The sequence below is a fragment of the Anas acuta genome, chromosome 5, assembly GCF_963932015.1.
Source record: "Anas acuta chromosome 5, bAnaAcu1.1, whole genome shotgun sequence".
Taxonomy (NCBI): Eukaryota; Metazoa; Chordata; class Aves; order Anseriformes; family Anatidae; genus Anas; species Anas acuta.
Genome location: NC_088983.1, coordinates 62,601,848 through 62,621,237, shown reverse-complemented (window position 1 = coordinate 62,621,237; position 19,390 = coordinate 62,601,848). Strand labels below are relative to the sequence as shown.

The 19,390-nt window shown below is 37.7% G+C and overlaps 1 protein-coding gene across 5 annotated transcripts in view; it reads left to right on the top strand.

Annotated features, from left to right (window-relative positions):
- Positions 1-16,983, top strand: part of DENND5A (DENN domain containing 5A) — a 61,052-nt gene extending 44,069 nt beyond the window's left edge. For 4 of the 5 annotated variants that reach the window (XM_068685277.1, XM_068685275.1, XM_068685276.1 and 1 more), the window contains 9 exons: positions 613-741; positions 4,600-4,721; positions 6,643-6,788; positions 7,256-7,374; positions 8,536-8,717; positions 9,597-9,679; positions 11,524-11,647; positions 12,687-12,855; positions 13,555-16,983. In XM_068685277.1, the coding sequence (XP_068541378.1) occupies positions 613-741; positions 4,600-4,721; positions 6,643-6,788; positions 7,256-7,374; positions 8,536-8,717; positions 9,597-9,679; positions 11,524-11,647; positions 12,687-12,855; positions 13,555-13,738 (1,258 nt within the window). In that variant the 3' untranslated portion in view covers positions 13,739-16,983. Of the gene's footprint in view, positions 1-612; positions 742-4,599; positions 4,722-6,642; positions 6,789-7,255; positions 7,375-8,535; positions 8,718-9,596; positions 9,680-11,523; positions 11,648-12,686; positions 12,856-13,554 lie in introns of those variants that run through there. The other variant, XR_011097455.1, reaches the window with a different exon arrangement.
- The last annotated feature ends 2,407 nt before the right edge of the window (positions 16,984-19,390 follow it).

Genomic DNA, 19,390 nt, shown 5'->3' with positions numbered 1-19,390 from the left:
TGTCTAACACAGTTTTAGTAGTGTGAATAAACACCTATAACTGTAACTTTTGCTAGATGTCCTTTCTTCAGTACATAAAAACAAAGAATGCAAAACTAAAAATCCCTTCAAAATAAATTTATTCTTTCCTCCTTCTTCCTTCCCCAAATCTATTTTTTTTTCAGTACGAAGGAGTGAATTGAGGATTTCCAAAGGTCATGGTTGTCCTTTAAGAGCATACCGTTTGCATCTTGTACTTAGAAAAGCTACTATTGAGCACTGTAAATATAGTATGTAAAAAACAGTATGTAATTTTCCAAAGCACTCAGCCGTAAATATTGCAGAGAAGTTCCAGAATGCTTCTTAAATCATGTGAAGCAATGGGCCTGCTTTAGAATTTTATAAAATGGTACTGTGTTGCAGATTCTTCTTTTTCAGGCTCCTATTTTTTTCCATCTAGTTATGCAAGGAATTTAGCTATTGTTGAATATTAAGGGTGACCACGTCTCTTTTTCCAGTAGTGTGTGTGATATTTTGCATTTGTGGCAAAATCCCTTCTTCAGCCTAGCTTGCTTTGAAAGAGCTATCATGCTTTGAAAATAATGTGCGGTATCTGTTGCTTTGTTCTTTCAGGCATATCCAGAACATCAGTGAGATCAAAACAGATGTTGGTAAGGCCAGAGCTTGGGTTCGTCTCTCCATGGAAAAGAAGTTGCTGTCCAGGCATCTAAAGCAGCTGCTTTCAGATCATGAACTCACAAAGTAAGATAGTTTATCTTGGGCAAAGCTTTTAATAATTAACCTTATTTAGTTGTTTGGATTTTTTGTTTGTTTTGCTTTTAAGTCATTCTTTCATTTGCTTAGTATTATGCAAGAAGAATGGAACAAACTAGCCTTCCAACAGTGTCTCTGTACCTGTGTATGAGCTAGTTCAGAATCACAGAATGTCTGAGCTTGGAAGTGACCTTCAGAGATCATCTAGTCCAACTCACCTGCTCAAGCAGGGTCACCTAGAGCTTGTTACACACGAAAATAGTTGTGTTGTTATTATTTACTTCTGGGGTTCTTCAGATGCAGCATCAATTCTGTCAGCAGTAGACTTTGTTCAGTTTTGAATGGCGAATTTCATCAATTGATAGGGATTAAATCAAATAGGTCTTACGTCCAAACTCAACTACTTTGAGTTAAGCTTCTTATCTCAGTGCCCTCTCTGTAACTATTCTTTTTCACAGTGCATGGCAAAGTGCAGCTTAGATCCTAGTTGCAGTTTTGTCACAATATGAAGAGCGTAGAGTTAGATCCAGATGTTCTTCTGTGGTTCTGGTTAGTGTGACTCTGAATGTGACTGTTCCTTAGCTTCTCAATTCTGTTTCCACATCTGAGACATGTTTGTCGATTACATTCTCCTAGCCCCTTTTGGTGGAATGTAACATAATGTAGACACAATCAGCTTCCCGTGTGTTTCAGGAGAGCAGATGAATGGTGTACACCATGAAGGTGGCTACAAGGCTGTGTTGATCAGTTCTTGCATCTCATTGTGGGGTAATAAGCTTAATATGAGATCTGATAATATCTTCCATCTTAATCTGCCAGAGCATGGCTATCCACGTTTCTAAATCAAGCTGTCTTGCAGGTTCATTTCTCTTCTTGTACACAGTAAAGACTTTGCATTTATATCCTGCTTAAGAACATGAAGTTAATTGGTTTCATAATAGTCAAATATCTGCTATGATGATCCATGTTTTGTTTCTGTTACTTCAAAACGTTTCAAAATACACAATTTTCAATTCCTTTTATTATATATGAGACCATACAAAATTTATGGAAAGGCCCAAGCAGTAAGACCCAAAACGCTGTTTAAAGAGCATTTGATGCTGCTATAGGAAGAAAATAAGAGAAGTATTTGATGTACAGAGTTTGGGGTGGGGTGGGGAATGGACTTTGAGAGAGTTCCAAATTCTGTTGGCTTAAACTCTGTCAAATCTGTGCTAGAGCTTCTTAAATATGCATATTTGAAAGGCAAACAAAAAAGAAATGCTCAACACAAGGACCTGTTTTCTTAAAAGGGCACTGTCCAGAGCACGTGCACTTTGTATTATCTTTGTAAACATAAATATTTTTTAAACAGTTGCACAAACTAAAGTACAGGCCATATTTAATACAAATTACGTAATTTCAGGAATACCAGTCTGAGGTTTATTTAGTATAGCCAGTTCAGTTAAAAAAACAAAAAAAAAAGTATTGCTAATAAGTTTGGGCATACTGTCTGTTATGGAAATCATGGGTTCTCGTGTTTGTCCAATCAAACTTTTTTTAGTAGCAAGTGTAAAGCTAGTAATTCGCTTTAATTGAAGACTTTTTTCTGGAGACAACCTAACCCATGCTGTCTCTTCTTCCTCTTGCTTTACTTTTCTCCTACCAAGATCACTGTGCCACAAATGCCTGCCCAGAACCTTGACTGCTAACTACTTGAGGTTTACCTTGTGTTGAATTATGCTGGACTTCCTGATAAAGCTGTAGCCTTCTTCTTTTCTTTGCAACAGTGTGCAAAGAAAAGCTGAAGGACACAATGAGGACAAGTAGTAAAGCTTCTTCTGTCTCTAAATTAAGTGAATTAACGGTCTATTTCAGGTTGAATTCGGCAGTGCTCATCCCCTGCAAAACAAATGTTGTGGGGGGGAGGGAAAAAAACTCTCAACACTAGCTAATGCACTGTTCATCTATCAGACAGATTGTGATTCTCCTGCACAGAGTGAGAAAACAGCGAAAGTATGTTTAGAATGAAAGTGACAAGCAAAGGAGCAACTTGCATAGAAATTACACTGATTTCTTCTAATCCTGCCTCCTTTGCACTGTGTGTTTAGTTATCCAATTTAAGGGTATTCTACATGGTTTGGACTAAAAGTGCTTTCCACTTTTTGTTTTTAGAGGAAGCAGTGCCAAGTTCAGGAAGGTGCTAAGAGTATGCAACTTCCATCATTTTGCATTTACCATGATGTAGGGTTGTTCTGTTTGGAATCAACTAGTTCCTAGTTATTTTATTTAACTAATTCTCTTCATTTGGCATTTGCTGAAAATCAGAGGAGAAATAAAACAAGTTTCTTTCTAGTTTGTGGAGGGACTAGAGTTAGAGAACAGAAGGAAATCACTTAGTTGCATTTGGAGACCTTATGTGCACAAGTAAATTGAGAAATCTTTTATTTTGGAAAGACAAGACAGCACGTACCATTGTGGATAGACCGTCTAAGTACGTGCTTCAGATTGTTCAAACAAAACACAGACATGGTGACCCATGAGACACTTTTGGACTTGCTAACCCTCGTGGCTGTGGGCAGGCTATGATGATTTAAGACTCAGTTTCTTTACTTCCACTGAGTATTTCTCTAGTGTTAATGTTTTTTTATGTAAGTGAGAATGTGTTTGCGCACATGAGTTACTTATATTGATTCATTTTGCAGACTTCTGGCTAGTAAACTACTGGCAGACTCTTTTGTAATTGATATCTGAAATTGAGGAAAGTTGTCAGGATGCCCTCCTGGCAGGAACAATCATCCATTGCCCTGTCAGTATTTCTAATAGCTAATTCATGCATTCGTGATGTTTTGGGTATTTCCTCTAGTCTCAGTTGGATTTTGATGCATCTTGGCATATTCTTTTGTAATAATTCACCAGTGCTAGCATTTAGTGGTTGCATAATTAACCAAAATGGTGGTGGTCTCTATGTGCAAGTGAGAAACTTTAAAGAGTATTTTCCAGTCAAAATTTTTGCTTGAAATGTATTGTAAAATCTCATCAAGGTTTCACGGTTGCAGGTCTTGCAGTGTTAATTCGCTAATGTGCCTGAGTAATGTGTATAAGATTATTTCCCTTTAGAGTACATTTTTCTGCATAGAATCTCTACTAGGGAGGGAGGGCTACTGAGCTACATCTTTTTGTATTTCCACGTAAAAGAAGTTGCAGTTTTGTCTGGTTTTACAGTCCTTGTAAAGAATTTTCAACCCAGGAGAAGGGGAAGAGCAGGAGTTTACATCACCTCTATGTGCATGTGAATTTGGTTATCTCAGGAGCTGTATGCTGTAAATATTGAAGCTATTTCCTAGCTTAACATGTGGGTTCCTGAAGACCCTGGGATATTACTTATAACCTAATACAAGTAGATAACCTCAGTGCTTGCCCTAGTATCCTTTGAAAAGAGTCTTCCAACTGTCCAGTGTCCTGTGTACTGAATGACTGTCTGCTGACACCATCTGCTGGGAACTAGCTTGTGAGGACTTTAGTTCTAGTGTTTCACATTGCCAAAAAAGGTCAGATTTTTTTTTTCCTGAGGAAATACAAAAATCCTTCTTCCTTTTTTGAGGAATTAGGCTGAAAGAGCACCCTAAACCTTGCTTTCAAGTGACAGAAAGTAGTGTGAAATATTGGACTGATGCACTTGGAGACTTCAGGCTTACAGTGTCTACATAACTTGGCACATTAAATACTGTTGGCTCCACTAGCATCACTTGTCGTTTGTAATTGCTTGCACATTCTTCATAGTTTACCTAATAAATATGCATAATAAAAAACATTTCACTGAAAGCATCTTGTTACTATGACAGATTATTTGTTTTACTTTGTCAGAAAACTCTACAAGCGTTATGCATTCCTCCGCTGTGATGACGAGAAAGAACAATTCTTATATCATCTCCTGTCATTCAATGCTGTTGATTACTTTTGTTTTACCAATGTTTTCACAACAATCTGTAAGTATTTACTTTCCCTGGAACTCTGATCTCCAGATCTGGTTGAGTACTTATCCAAATTTCTAAACAATTCTGAGCAATGTTCTTTTGTGGAGCTGTTCTTTCTTTCTGGTATCCATCTGTGTATGCTGTATCACTGTTTCTATAATCTTTTTTGGTGGGCAGTAGTGTTCTCCCCACGTGTCACTAAAGACGTTTGTTTCTAACTTGGTAAGATACAGGCGGCTTTAATCCTTTTAGATGTGGAAGAGTGAGTACTCAACAGAAAATTTTGTGGTGGACTTCTGTGCACCATACAAAAAAACAGTGTGGATTGTACATTTTCAAGGTAAGAATGTTAGCTCATTGCATAGCAGGAGTTAAAAAAGAAAACAAAATACCTTTCCCTTTTTCATCCTCAGCCTAGCTTGCCACATGTTTGTCTCTGAATTTGGGATAACTAGTCAAATGCTTGCTGAGGGCTGCATCAGAACTCTGCAATGCATTCAAGTGCTTTTTTTCCTTTTCTTTTAAAGACTTCCTGTAGATATTTTTTAGCTGTTATTGCTGACACTTTAATGAGTTACAGAATTCTCATGCACTTTTTGCATGCGTGCAGTCACAGGACTTCAATGGTAAGGTATAAGAAAGACTTCAGCATTGCTGAAATTGGGGTTGGCAGTAGGTGAAGGGACCCTTCTACCCCACTGTAAGAGCTATCCTTGCTGTTATGTTATGCTTCCTATTTTTGTGTCTTAAAGACAAAGCAAACAGAAATCTAAGTGAAATACTTCTTGGACTTGTGGACAAGCTCTGCTGGATGCTTTTGTCATTTTAAGACTATCAGCACAGAAAATAAAAAGGGAGGCATTTTAATTCATTCTTAAATGCCACAAGCATCAAGCTTCTAAGAAAAACCAACTACCAAATGCTTTCTTGAGGGAACTGACAGCTGAGGAGATGTTGAGGGAGAAATGTATTAAATACCTCAGCTGAAAAATACTAACTGTAACCCATTTATGAATGATAAAGAAAGCTAAATTGCCAAGAAACACAATGAGCATTTAGATAATTGGATTTTGTTGTAGAAGTAGTTTGGTTAATAGGGGGCCATGTATGAGATGCTAGATGATGGAAGAACATCTCTATTTCCATCTGCCTTGAGTCAAAGAAGGAGCTTTAATTCAGGTGGTGTATTGAATTAGGCACTGGTAGACCAGGGGACCAGAAAACATTTGAGAATGCATGTGGTGCCAGTGAAAGGGGAGGAAAAAGTTGTTTATTCTTTTTAAAATCAAATCATCTTAGCATAATTAAGAGCAGCATGGTACAGAAGAACTTGCAGTGTTAGGTATTTTCACTGAAAGTGTTTAGCCACTGTAATGAATACTCCTGCAAGCAAGCCCTGCAGATAAAGGCTTTGGTTACTGGCTGAGTGGGAATTAGTGTTGTGTAGTGTTTATGTATGCACACACAAAAGCAGGCAGTTTGTATTTGAGCACTGAGTTGCATGCTGAGCTACAACCTAGTCCTGGATTCACGGATACTGTCCTTACCTCCTTGTCACTAAGCTGGGGACAAAAAACTATCTTCATCATATGTTTTGAGACTGGAAAATGAAAAAATGATTATATCCATATGGAGACATTGTCCAATCTGTGTTTCTTCTGTCATTTAATGGTATTTTGCTATCAGCTGTACTTCTTAATGACTCTTAATGTGTACACTTCCTGACTGTCAGTAAGTGTTTAGTAAGTAAGTGCTGGTATGATTAAATAGGAACTCTTATGTTTGTGTGTTGAGTGTGTTTTTTTTTTTTCTTACATTTCATGGTAGTGAAGGATTGTTATGGATTAATAGTATATTGTTTTCTCTTCTGTTCATTTAAAAAAAATATTTTCCTTTTTCACTTCTGAAGTGTTATTTCTTCTTGTGTTTGCAGTGATACCATACCATATATTGATTGTTCCTAGCAAGAAACTTGGTGGTTCGATGTTTACAGCCAATCCTTGGATATGTATCTCAGGAGAACTGGGTGAAACAGGAGTCCTGCAGATTCCCAGGAACATACTAGAAATGACTTTTGAGGTTTGTATCAATTGAAACAAGAATAGTTCAGGTGTTGTTTCATTCAGTTCTAAATTCTCCCTTTGCGGCATCATCTTGTAGTACGTTTCGTATCTGTGGTCTTTGTGGTTACTCACAAATACTCCTGTGTTTGTACATTACCAAGTTTAATCCATATTTAATACTATGCACAGCAAAATCATTGACAAATCCTTACTGCATTGACAGATAAGACTTATGAAAAATAAAATTTGTCTTGCTCTCTCTGTTGATCAGAACAGTATTAAGAAAACAAAAAACACAACAAAAAACAAAGCAACAACAAACAAAATTAAATAAAGCAACTCACCCCTAAAAAGCACAGGATGGGTCATTCAGTCACAAGAAGAGCACCACACTTCTGATGACCTATGTCAGCATTTTCTCCAAGAGTTTACTCGTCCTCTCTCCTACTGTTTACACTGACAAATTCTTTGTTTAATTTGCAGTGCCAGAACCTGGGAAAACTGACCACAGTGCAAATAGGACATGATAACTCAGGGCTGTATGCCAAATGGCTAGTTGAATATGTTATGGTCAGAAATGAAATAACAGGGCATACTTACAAGTAAGTATCATCCTGACATTTCGTGTTGGGTAAGTAGAATTTATGCAGGAAGCCAGCATAAGAGGGCTTGTTTGCTTAGAAAGGTCTTACCTCCTGGGACTCTGTCTACAGATGCTGCTACCTGAAGGCACAGAAAGGTCATTTGGCTTCTGGCATTAAACAAGTCGTGATTCTTACAAAATTAAACAGTTTTCAGTTTGCAAATGCTCATGTCTACCTTCCAAATATTGGCGGAGAAGATGAGTTCACTGTTACACATCTTTAAAAGAATCTGCCTTGAGCCCGAGGCAGGAACAGCAAGTTAGCTTGCTGCTTACCAAACATGGATGATGTTTTATATTACGGCTGAGTGCTCTGTTAGAGAAGTTTGAACACAGGCTTGAATACAAGGGCTAATGAATGTTAGAAACCTGTATTTGCATGGTGAAAGTAAAGGAACAAGATTTACAGTAGGAATTAATTTAATTTGTGTTAAGTACAGCATGGTTTAGTGACTTGTCCTTTGTTTAGAGATACTTTTGTACTCATGTTGATGAGAAACTGGTGGGTAAGTCCACTCAGTTCTTCATGCAAGCTTACTTGTAATTAAATGAAGAGGCAAGATACTATTTTTGGATGCTATTCAGTTTTCTGATTGAGCTAGTTAAACTGACATCAGCATTGGTTCACAGAAAGTGGTAATGAGCAAATAAATGCATATTTTCTAGTACCCAACTTAATATCCCAATTTCAATTTAACTGTTGGTGTTTTGGTATTCAAGCAATTTATTTAATGGTGTTTTTTTGTGTGCGTTGTCTCACCAGCTATGTGAAGTGTTCAGTGAAAGTGTAGTTCATTGTGGATCTTTCCCTTCTCTGTTTCTTCTCTCTACAGCCCTCATGCACTACATGTAGGACACAAGGCAAAATCTGCCAGTTTGTTTTGTAGATTATCTAGTGTGACATTTAAGGCAAACCTGGAGCTGAAAAGCTGTTTTACTTTTGCTCCCTCTGCTGGCAAAACCCACATCCAAGAATTTGTTCATTAGTTGTTAGAGTGAAGTATTTCTAATATATATAGTAGCAGAATTTGGATTTTTTGCAACTGCAGTTGAAAGTCTTTACCATGGAATTGAGTCTGGGTTGAAAGACTTGATCCAAATTTCTGGTTAATGTTCCCAGGTTTCCCTGTGGAAGGTGGCTTGGAAAGGGAATGGATGATGGCAGTTTAGAAAGGATCCTGGTGGGAGAGCTGTTGACTTCCAACACTGAGGTTGATGAGCGGCAGTGTCGAACCCCTCCTTTGCAGCAGTCACCAAGCATGATCAGAAGATTTGTCACTATATCACCTAACAATAAGCCAAGTGAGTGCTGGGGATTGTCTTGTAAGGTTTTACATCATTATTTGTGGAAAGCTGCTTGCAAACAGCAACTGGAGATTTTCCTGTATTTTAAAATCACAGCTTAGAGAGGACCTGTGAAGCTCACTTAGCTGGATTCTGAGCAGGGAGTTGAGCTAACTTCTAAGTTAGAACAGGTTGCTCAGATTTGTATCTACTCAAATTCTGAATGTCTCCAAAGGCAGAAGGAAGATGTCTCTGGGCTTCTGCTCCAGTGCTTAGCTATCCTACTATTTTTTTCTGTTTTCTTGTCCTTCATTTGTGAAACGACTACTGTGGAAGAAGACAGAAATTTGTTGTCCTGTCCTTCATAGATGAAAACACCTGCTAGTGGTTTCTGTTTGCGGATGTTAATTTTTTATTGAGGTCACTGTTCTACGATTATCCTATTCCTGATAAGTCAGGTGGTTATTGTGCTCCCAAGCATCCATGGGTTTACAGGGAACTATCACAAGATGTATTTCCAAGATACCTGGATTTGGTGGTTGTAATCGAGGAATTTTCTTATCTTTTCTTTATCTTATCTTTTCTCCTTTTCTTATCTTTGGGCCTGGGTCTGCAAAATCATGTATTTATGTAAATACTCTTTCTATCTGTTGTTGTGTGAAACATCGCAGTTATAACTTTGATAGGAAAAACAAACCATCTCTGATTCTGCCTCCTCCACAGTTAGTAAAAATAGACTTGGATTTCTATTGCCAATAATCCATTACCTTTTCACTAACAGCATAAGTTATATTGGTTTGTATGCCTCTTCTCTTTTGTGATATGCCTTATCTCTCATGCACAGGTACAATTTTTAAAGCATTTACAAAGTGATTGGAAGTATTTTGTATTTTTCAGAGTTAAATACTGGCCAGATACAAGAAGCTATTGGTGAAGCTGTCAATGGTATTGTCAAGCATTTCCACAAGCCAGAGAAAGAGGTGAGGACCTGTGTTGTCTGTGCAGTGGCATTTCTGTCTTAAAACTCACATTAGTAAGTGTTGGAGAGTGCATAACAGAAAGGTTTGAACTTGAAGGAACAGCCATCTGTGTCTGAAAATTCCTTAAGTAGAGCAAAAATGAGATATGGATGCTAGGTAATTGAAATAGTAAATCGTCAAGTACCTCCTTTTTGCTGTTAACTGGAGTATTCAGTTAGATTTAAATCTAATGTTGTGGTATTTGAAATTGTGAGCAAAATTCTGCCCAAGATTCTAGCTGTACCACTTTCAGCAATGTTGCTTCCTGTTCAGTTTGTTCTGGATTAACTGCTGTTTTATCTTCATTGAGAGTAATAAAGGGTTTTTATGTCTCTTTTGCACTATCTTGGCCACTTTTAATATGAAAACCAATGGAGTGTTTAAAAACAAACAAAAAGACCAAAGCAAAGCAGAAATGTTGTTAAAGACAATTCTGAGTTAGAATTCTGAGTCATATATACATGTATAATCACCTTAGCTGGCACAGCAGTTTTTTCCTGAAACAAGCTTAAGAAGTGTGCCTTTGTCTCAAGTGTTGAAGTCCAGCCTTTGTGAGAAAGAGTGGTATGAAGTAGTGCTGCCTACTATATGGATATCCCTTGGAAGTCATTATTTTAATTTTTCACAAATTGGTCTCCTCATTCTTTCTGCGCCTACCTTTCCTAAATTCAGGTAGCACGACAATTTCATATTCAGTCTAATTCTGATTGCTGAGCGTACTTACACAGTAATCCCAAGTGGTCATGCGTTGGTTTTGCAGAACAGAATTTACCCCAGTCACCTAAAGAAGAATTGTTATTCTTTCCCTATTTTTTGCATTGCAAAAATTGCATTGTGTTGTTTTTCTTGAAAGTCTGAGGTACTTCATACAGTGGACCTGTGATCATCACTAATTCATAAAAAAAGGAAAACATGAACTTCCTGTGCAGTGGTCATTATCGTAGGTAAAACCTGCTCACAATCATAGAATCGTAGAATATCCTGAGTTGGAAGGGACCCATAAGGATCATCGAGTCCAACTCCTGGCACCACATAGGTCTACCCAAAAATTCAGACCATTTGACTGAGCAAAGTCCAAACACTTCTTGAACTCTGACAGGCTTGGTGCCGTGACTACATCCCTGGGGAGGCCATTCCAGTGTGTGACAACCCTCTCAGTGAAGAGCCTCTTCCTTATACCCGGCCTGAACCTCCCCTGTCACAGCCTGACACCATTCCCTTGGGTCCTATCACTGGTGACAAAAGAATAGATCAGCACCTGCCCCTCCACTCCCCCTCGTGAGGAAACTGTAGACAGTGATAAGGTCTCCCCTCAGCCTCCTCTTTTCCAGGAGGAACAGGCCAAGTGACCTCAGCCTCTCCTCATACATCTTCCCCTCCAGGCCCTTCACCATCTTAGTAGCAGCCCTATTAGCCCTATTTTATTGGGCTTTGTGAAAGGAATTTGATTGGAGAGTTTGGAAGAGCTCAAAGGCCCTTCCAAAGGCCCTTCCAGAGAGCCTAAAGAAACTCCAGTTTCCTGTGAAAGTCTAGCCTGGAAATGACACTTTTTGTGGCTTCATTTGATGATGGCGAGGCCCAGAGATTGCTTTCTTTAGCCTTACTCTTAAGGATATCAACAAATTTTTGAATGCTAAGGACTTAAGAGAAGTGGGCCATCCTGTCTGGGGTCGCTGACTGGCAGTATATTGTAACTCTGGGCATCTGTTCATTTAAAACCTGCTTTAATAAACACATATGATACTTTTTGTGTCTTAACTGCCGAACTGAGATAAATGCTTGTGCTTTCTGTGTGCGTTTGACAGAGAGGTAGTCTGACGCTCTTGCTGTGTGGAGAAAGTGGACTTGTTTCAGCTCTTGAACAAGTGTTTCAGCATGGATTTAAATCACCCAGGCTCTTCAAAAATGTCTTTATTTGGGACTTTTTAGGTAAGTGTGATGAAAACATAACAGAGCCTGTTTGTGTCTTTGAAACATAGCCATCTGTGTTCCTTATCGTTGCCACTGTGTCTCAGCTGGTGTGAACAAAATACTTGTCAGAGGCATCTCAGCAGATGAAATGCTTTAAGAGCGCTTATGTCCTCATATTGTTGAAAGAGTATCTGTCTTGTGCCAGAGTTGACACTGTACTTGCACAGTAATTGGACTGTGTCCTTCTAGTAGCAGTGGTGTAAAATTCCCTAGCGTGGAAGTTTTTAAATAAGGTGGTGAGTTGGCATATGGCAACCTTGTTCTTAATTCAGCATTGTGAAAGCAATAAATGGTGCTTTTAAGAGGTTGAGTTGCCTTATAAAACATAAGAAGTGGATCTAGTGCTATTTGTACTTAGTGGACATTGTAATAAGGGGTTTATACGCATATATTTTTCAAACCATGCTCTGTTTCCTTTGTCACAGTGCTGAATAAGTCAACTGAATACACAAAGAAATACGCAAAAAAAAATACACAGAAGCAAATACACAAGAAATGCACAGAAAATGAGTTACTTTTAATAGTGTTTCTGTGTTTTGAATAGAGTTACTTTTAATAGTGTTTCTGTGTTTTGAATAGGTGTTTCAACATAATTCTTGACCTTATTTTGTCATATTACTGTAGCATGACAAAGTTGGTTACATACTAAAACCACTTTAGCACTGCTCAGGGGAAAGGAAGTGGAATTCCAGTTTTATACAGAAGGAACAACTAAAGTGACAAAAAAAAAAAGCCTAGACATAATCACCTAGGAAACTCATGGACAAGCTTTGACTTTGTGCTGATTTGCTATTTCTCAGATATGGGTATCATATAGCGTTATGGATTTGTGCCCTAACTTATGGGGAAAGCATTATACAGTGAGGTGTTTTTAAATGTAATCATCTAAATTTGAGGGTCATTGTGCCCCTTTATTACAAGCACTGGAGCACAGTATTTCAGCTATTTTAGGATTGCTATTATACTGATGAAACTTATCTTCTACTATTCTTTTAAGAAAAAGCACAAACATATTATGAGACCCTTGAGCAAAATGAAATGGTCCCAGAAGAGAACTGGCAGACAAGGGCCAGGAATTTCTGTCGCTTTATCACTGCTATCAACAACACACCTAGAAACATTGGGAAGGATGGCAAGTTTCAGATGCTGGTGTGTCTTGGAGCCAGGTATAAAGGAACTTTTTTATTAATACTTTTAATAAAATGAAAAATACGGTGCATGTTAGTAACATAAAGCCACACAGCTGCTGGGTTTTGCAGTTTGGTTGTTACTTACAAAGTTCTTTGATGTAACGAAAGAAGAATCAAGTGAAGGAGGCACTGACCAAGTTCCAAGGTATTGGAATTATGGAGAAACTAAGATACGCAATTGCATATCTTAGAGCTGAGCAACTGAACCATGAGAGAAGGGTACTGGTCTGAATAGCCTCCCTCTCCTAGCTAGCAAGGTTGGAAGATAGAAGCAGAAAACCATCAGTCATCGAGGCCTCTTCAGCTCTTGGCTGGGTGAAATCCCACCCTCCAACTACTCGTTGCAGGAGATGAGTAGGAGAGAAACCAGGACTATTTAGGAAGCCTCTTGACTCCAAGGTGGTGGAGCAGGTCAGTGACACCAGGCCTTCCTGGGGCTTCCAGGCCTGGGAGCCGTATGTTTTGATGTGAGGGTGAAAAGCCTAGAAATGCTTCTCTTGCATGAGGATGTGCCCTACTTAAACAAGTGCCACAGATAGTTGCTTCCCCTTGCCTTTATAGAAGTATATGGACAAAATGGTAAGTCTAGTTGATAGGCGAAGTACAAAAATAATGTCATTGAAAATGAGAAATTAACTTGGCTTTATTTTTATTTCCAAATTACCACTTTGTCAGAGACCACCTCTTGCATCACTGGATCGCCCTGCTTGCAGACTGCCCGATCACAGCACAGATGTATGAAGACATAGCACTAATTAAGGACCATACTCTTGTGAATTCATTGATTCGAGTGCTGCAGACCTTGCAGGAGTTCAACATTACGCTGGAAGCATCTCTTGTCAAAGGAATTGATATATGACCTCTTGTCCCACAACAAAACAAAAAAACACAACTATGTTTAAAACAGCAACAACAAAAAAAGCAACAAGGAGTGAATCACGTTAGTATGCAAGAGTTCTGTCTGCCAGTACATTGTATCGTGAACTTGTTCATGGCCCTAAAATACAACTTTGACTTTTCTTGAAGAAAACTCCAAAAATAGTACAGGCAAATGGATAGAAGCTGTAAACTCAATGTAAAAAAGAGGATTTTGGTATAAATCTATTTTAGAGTTTATTTGCTGATTTGCTTTTTACACACTTTCATGTGAAAGAGATAGAGATGAGTATTGTGCAGCTTATTTTAAAGCTGCAGTATTTCCTTGCCATAGAAAATGTGCAGTGAGCCTTTCAGCATTTTGTGAACTTGCCTTCAGATATGCTGTATGTCATAGACCCCAATATAAACACTCCATTTCTGCTAAGAAGGTCATTCTATAGTTTTTAAACTAATATTTTATATATTAACATTATTACCAATGTTTGATTTTTAACGTGTTGGGTCACTGTTCTGCTGCAAGGGAACTACAGATTCTCATGTGTGCTTTTTTAATAGCTCCAAGGCACTGACTTGTCAACAAATCATGTTTTTTCCTTTATTTTTGTTGTCAGTATTATTTTTAGTGAATTCTGGGAGACTGAACCGTGAAGTGCGCAGAGATTGAAGTAATATTTTTCATATTGGTACATAATTGCACAGAAGAAATTAAGCGTCTTTTTTAACTGATGTTTTTTATTTATTTAACCTATCATTGTGTTTTGTAATTTTGTCTTTAAAAAAAATCTTCTATGATACAACTGGCTATTGTATGTTGCAATTCAGAATTGACAGTGCAGCCCACTTAAATCAAAAACCTGGAATAAGTATTTATGGTGCAAAAATGTTTCCACTTGAACCATCCTTTTGAAGTTCGATATACAGTTGCTGCTGGTAATTCTCTTAACTGCTAATAAAGAGGAACATGGGCTTCCCAAATGCTAGATGATTAAAGAAAGATGTTTACGCCCCCACAAAATAATAATGGCAAACCTTTATTAGTTTGCTTATATCAGGATTCTTATTTTTTTCTGAAATTACAGTAAATAATAAGTTTTCTTTCCCTTTTGAATGGATATATCTGGAGTCCTGTTGTCACAGCTTGCTTCATTTGGCATGTTTTTGCTTTTAGCAGAAAGCTTTAGTCCACTTCTACAATAAAACAAACATTTTGAAAGTTTTATTTATTGAAGAGCTGGAAATTGGTGAATGCCTAAAGACATCTCTGTTCATTTGAATCCTCTGATAAAAATCTCTTTGAAGTGAGTATGTGATTTAACAGGCTGAATTATCAGCATCACAAATTACTGCACTGAAATTCAGGACTATGTATTTAAGAGGTCTCCACTGTATAAACTTATCTCAGTGTTGTCCTTCTTTCGAGAAACAGTCCAAGTTTTTCAGTTCATACAATGTTGTAGTAGCTTTTCTTTACCTACAGATTAGTGACATCTTGTTAGTTTCATTTCCATAACTTACAAGTATAGCACATGTATTAAATCTTTTTACTATTTTTACTTTTGTCCTATTTATTTCTTTATTAAATGGAGAAGTTCCTTTATCACTACTTTTTTTTTTTTTTTTTTTTATCAGAGCCAGATTTGCATTATAAAGATGCAAAGGCAATGTCCAAGCCACTCCTTAGGCTGGGTGGATATGAATTCTTTTGTAACATGGGGCTTACAGTACCATTTCATGGAAATATTCTGTGTGCAGTTTTTTTCAGTCTTGGAAGGGCAAAAATATTCTTTATTCTGAGAATTTCATGTATTCAACTTAATATTTTGGGAGAATCTTTCTACACTTGCCCCGCATTTCTTATTTATATAGTAGTTTTATATACAGTGCTTTCAGCTATATTTATAATAATTCTATGTAGGCTTGTAGTTTCTCAGTAGGCCTGATGAAAAGAGGGCTGGATTAACCATTTTGACCTTATCAAATTAGTTGATCTCATTAAAACCGTATCTCTATCCTAGAGCAAGTATGGATTAACTTTATCTTATATGGGGTAGTTAACCCTGAACTAACTTTTTTTCATATTTGTTCACCTTAAGTGGCACAGCAATATTGCTTTGATGTGTATCTTTTGGGCCTCGTTACGGCAATGAGATACCTAGGATACACATGGGTTAGGGTTAGCTAACGTGGTTCCCATACATGGGTTCTTTGGATAGCACCTGAGAATGAAGTGTCCATCAGCGGTGGTACCTGTGTGCTGGTTGTTCAGATGCAAAGGAGATTTTCTTCCTGGCTCCTCAGTTACTTTATTTTCCATGGGAAGGACCATTTCGTGATAGACACTTCGTCACAGGGGTGACTGTGCTTAATCCCAGTAAAATGCAAAGCACGTTTTTAGCTATGGACTTCAGAGAAGCAAATCCTTCCAGACTTGGAAGAACAGTAGAAGTTTCTGGAATGTAGCAGAAAAAAATGCTGGTTTTGTTAGATTCAGAGGCCACCAAGGAAGACAGACATTTGAATATAGCTCTTTGTAGCCTAGGCTAAAGTTTTGGGAAGAGGATTGGCTGGCATCTCTTAAGTGCAGTTCGGCCTGTAGTAACAGCCATAATTCCTATCGCTCTTTGGTGTTCACCACAAATAAGTCTCCCTCTCTCATTGATGTAGCATCAGTCCCACAGAATCGCGTTCGGATCCAGCATTTACTCCTTCCATGTGATCATGCAGAATTGGATGACTCTTATATAAAGAAGGAATGGTATAGTCACAGTGTTTTAATCTTTAACTAGGGCGTTGTAAAATCCATCTCCCTTCTCAACATTTGCATTGCATTTTCTGTTCGGAAAAGAGCTACAGACAACCATAACCTTTTTTCTGTTAGTGTCCTAAAATAAGGAAGCAGGTTTGGGAGGTGTGAGTTAATGTGGCGATGGTGATTTTTATTAATATTATTATTGCAATTATTGGGAAAATACAATGTTTTTTTTAACTTAGCGCTGAGAGTCATGTGAGCACACACGCAGTCTGTAGGTGATACAGAAATATAATGATAAAATTGAGTAGTTCATAATGCAGTAAATATAATGCTACATTGACCAAACATGTTTACAGGCTGATATCTGATATGAGGAAAAAACAGGCTGTTGCCTATCAATTATTTGTTTCTTTGATTAATGCTATTGGAGTTGATATGATACTTTCTACAGAAATAAAATGCAACTTAATAAAGACTTGTTTGAAATACTATGGTAAGTTTATACAAGAAAAAAAGCCTTTATCTGCCATAAATTAAACATCTGACATTCTGTAGCTGAAAACACACTAATGAACTGAAGACTATTCCACAACTTTTTCCATTATCAAGAGTATTTTTCAAATTGTTGAAGTGAGATCTACTAGCTGGAAGATCCATATTTTTGATGTGTTTTGAATTCATAAATATGTTAAGGTTTTGTTTCTGCAGTAAAATTATTCAAAGAACTAACTTTTTCTGTATATTGTCAAAAGATTGTTGTCCATAGTGGAAGATGCTATAGGATACTTGAAAATACTTGAAGATATTGTACATGTACTTCTCATCTTTGTAGGATTTTTAATATCTTTAGACTGGCTGTTAGAAAAAGCATCAATACCTTATAAACTATATATTTTACTACGTGGGGAAATCACTGGCTTGTTTTTTTTTTTTTTTTTTTTAAGGGTGGGTGTTAAAGTTTACATTATGATGAGAAAACCAGGTACTGTTTTCCTTTTCTATTTTTCCTGTGACATTTGAATCCATTGGACATTAAATGTGAATTGGACATACAAAACAGTTTACAGGTGTAGCTCATTTGCTGAATTGCAATAAAATTTGTCTTCTAACATGAGAAATAGCATTAATGTGCTATTTTCAAAAGCCTTTTAATGTAACGTGGCTAATCATCTTTTCCCTTTTGCCTGATTGCAGGTACATTTGGAAGTTTGATGTCTGATTTCATGTGAAGTTATTGAGAAGCCCAACTTCCATTATTTTCAGTTTATGCTGTAACAATTAAGTTTATGACATTACAGTCTTGTTTCTGTTTTGTTTTGAATGTTTTTTGTATTTGATCTGTTCACCCGAATGCCTGCCTCCCTCCTTGTACCAGTGTAGTGTTCTCACGCAGTCATCAGTCAAACACATCCATCAGTGGAAAAGATGCCTACTCAATAATCAGGGAGTGAGGAAAACAGGAGGGCAAAGGGACTAATGTAGATCTTGGAGAGCGTCTGAGTACGTGTACAGACGCGTGCTCTGCTGTATGTAATAGCTTTTCTCCTGCCTTAGCACAACTTCTCATCCTCATATTTGAAGAAGTTTGAAGGTGGTCTCAGAATTTTAAGTTCGGAAAAATACAGTCCGTTTCCATGTACTGTTTGCTCAACCTTTCCCTCTGTGTAAGGATCCATAAAGAAAAGTAGAAATGATTGGAAATGTTATCTGATGCTTCAGCTATAAGGTTAAACAAGAAAACAGCACTGTCCCTGTCTGAGACTCTGACCATGGCTGCATCTGTGGCACGCTGTGCCCAAGCATAATTGCCTATATTGCCTGTTTCCTGCTTGATTTATCCTATCTTTGCCCATGGCAAGATATAACTTGACAGATTGTACCAGAGCTGGAATTACTGGGTGGATGGGTTGTGCTGACAGAGGTAAAAATAGGGTCCCTTCTCTATCTTTTCATTCACTTTTTTTTTTTGAATGATTTGAAGTACATAATGACATAGTGGAGCCCTGTGTAATCTTTGTTCATTACATACTGCTCTGCTTATCTCACCTAGAAACTGGTTCTGTATGCTTTCCTGTATATTAAATCTAGTTTCTAGATTGGATTGACCAGTAAACAAATGCGAGCATATCTCACTTGTGTAACTCTTCTGCTGCCGATGTTCTGAAAGTTTTTATGCCAGGTATGTGAGAAGCAGAGATAAAGTCAGTTTTATTCATGTTCATCTTCTGCTTCATCCAAAATATAGTCTTCAGGGCGTTCTGCTTGGGCAGAGTGTTGGACAATTATCTGTCTCCACAGATACCTTCCAACCCCACTCACAGATTCTGCAGTCCGTCCCCATGTGCAATGGCAGCAACAGGTAAGAATACTGAATGCCACTTGCCCCACATGGTGTGATTTGTGCCATTCCTTGGTAGCCCAGCATCTGCAGAAAAAGAGCTCATCTTTCAGGTGCACTGTTTTTCCTGTGTTTTATGGAGCTGCCTTCTCTTTTTGTCACCTACAGCTTTATAGCAATGACTAACTTCTGCTTTGACAAATACCTGTTTTGAAGCTGATAAATACAAAAAGTAACATTCTCTGCTTGAGAACAAAGGTAAGTTAGGACTGTTCTGAAATCTGTGTCAGACTCTGAGATTGTTACTGAATATTCTGTACCATTCAGGGAAACACTGAAGAGAAGGAGTTTTACTGTTTTTTGGAGCTATGTCTGATTCCTTCATCTCCCTCTGTGTTCTTTTTTTTTTTTTAATTTGTTTTTCTTCCACACACCCTGATCTGTGTTGGAGGGTTTTTTAAACAAAGTGAAAGAAGTTTTAAGATCTCTCATGGGAAGAAACACATCGGTGTTCCTGAGTTGTCAGTGACTGCAGCACTAAC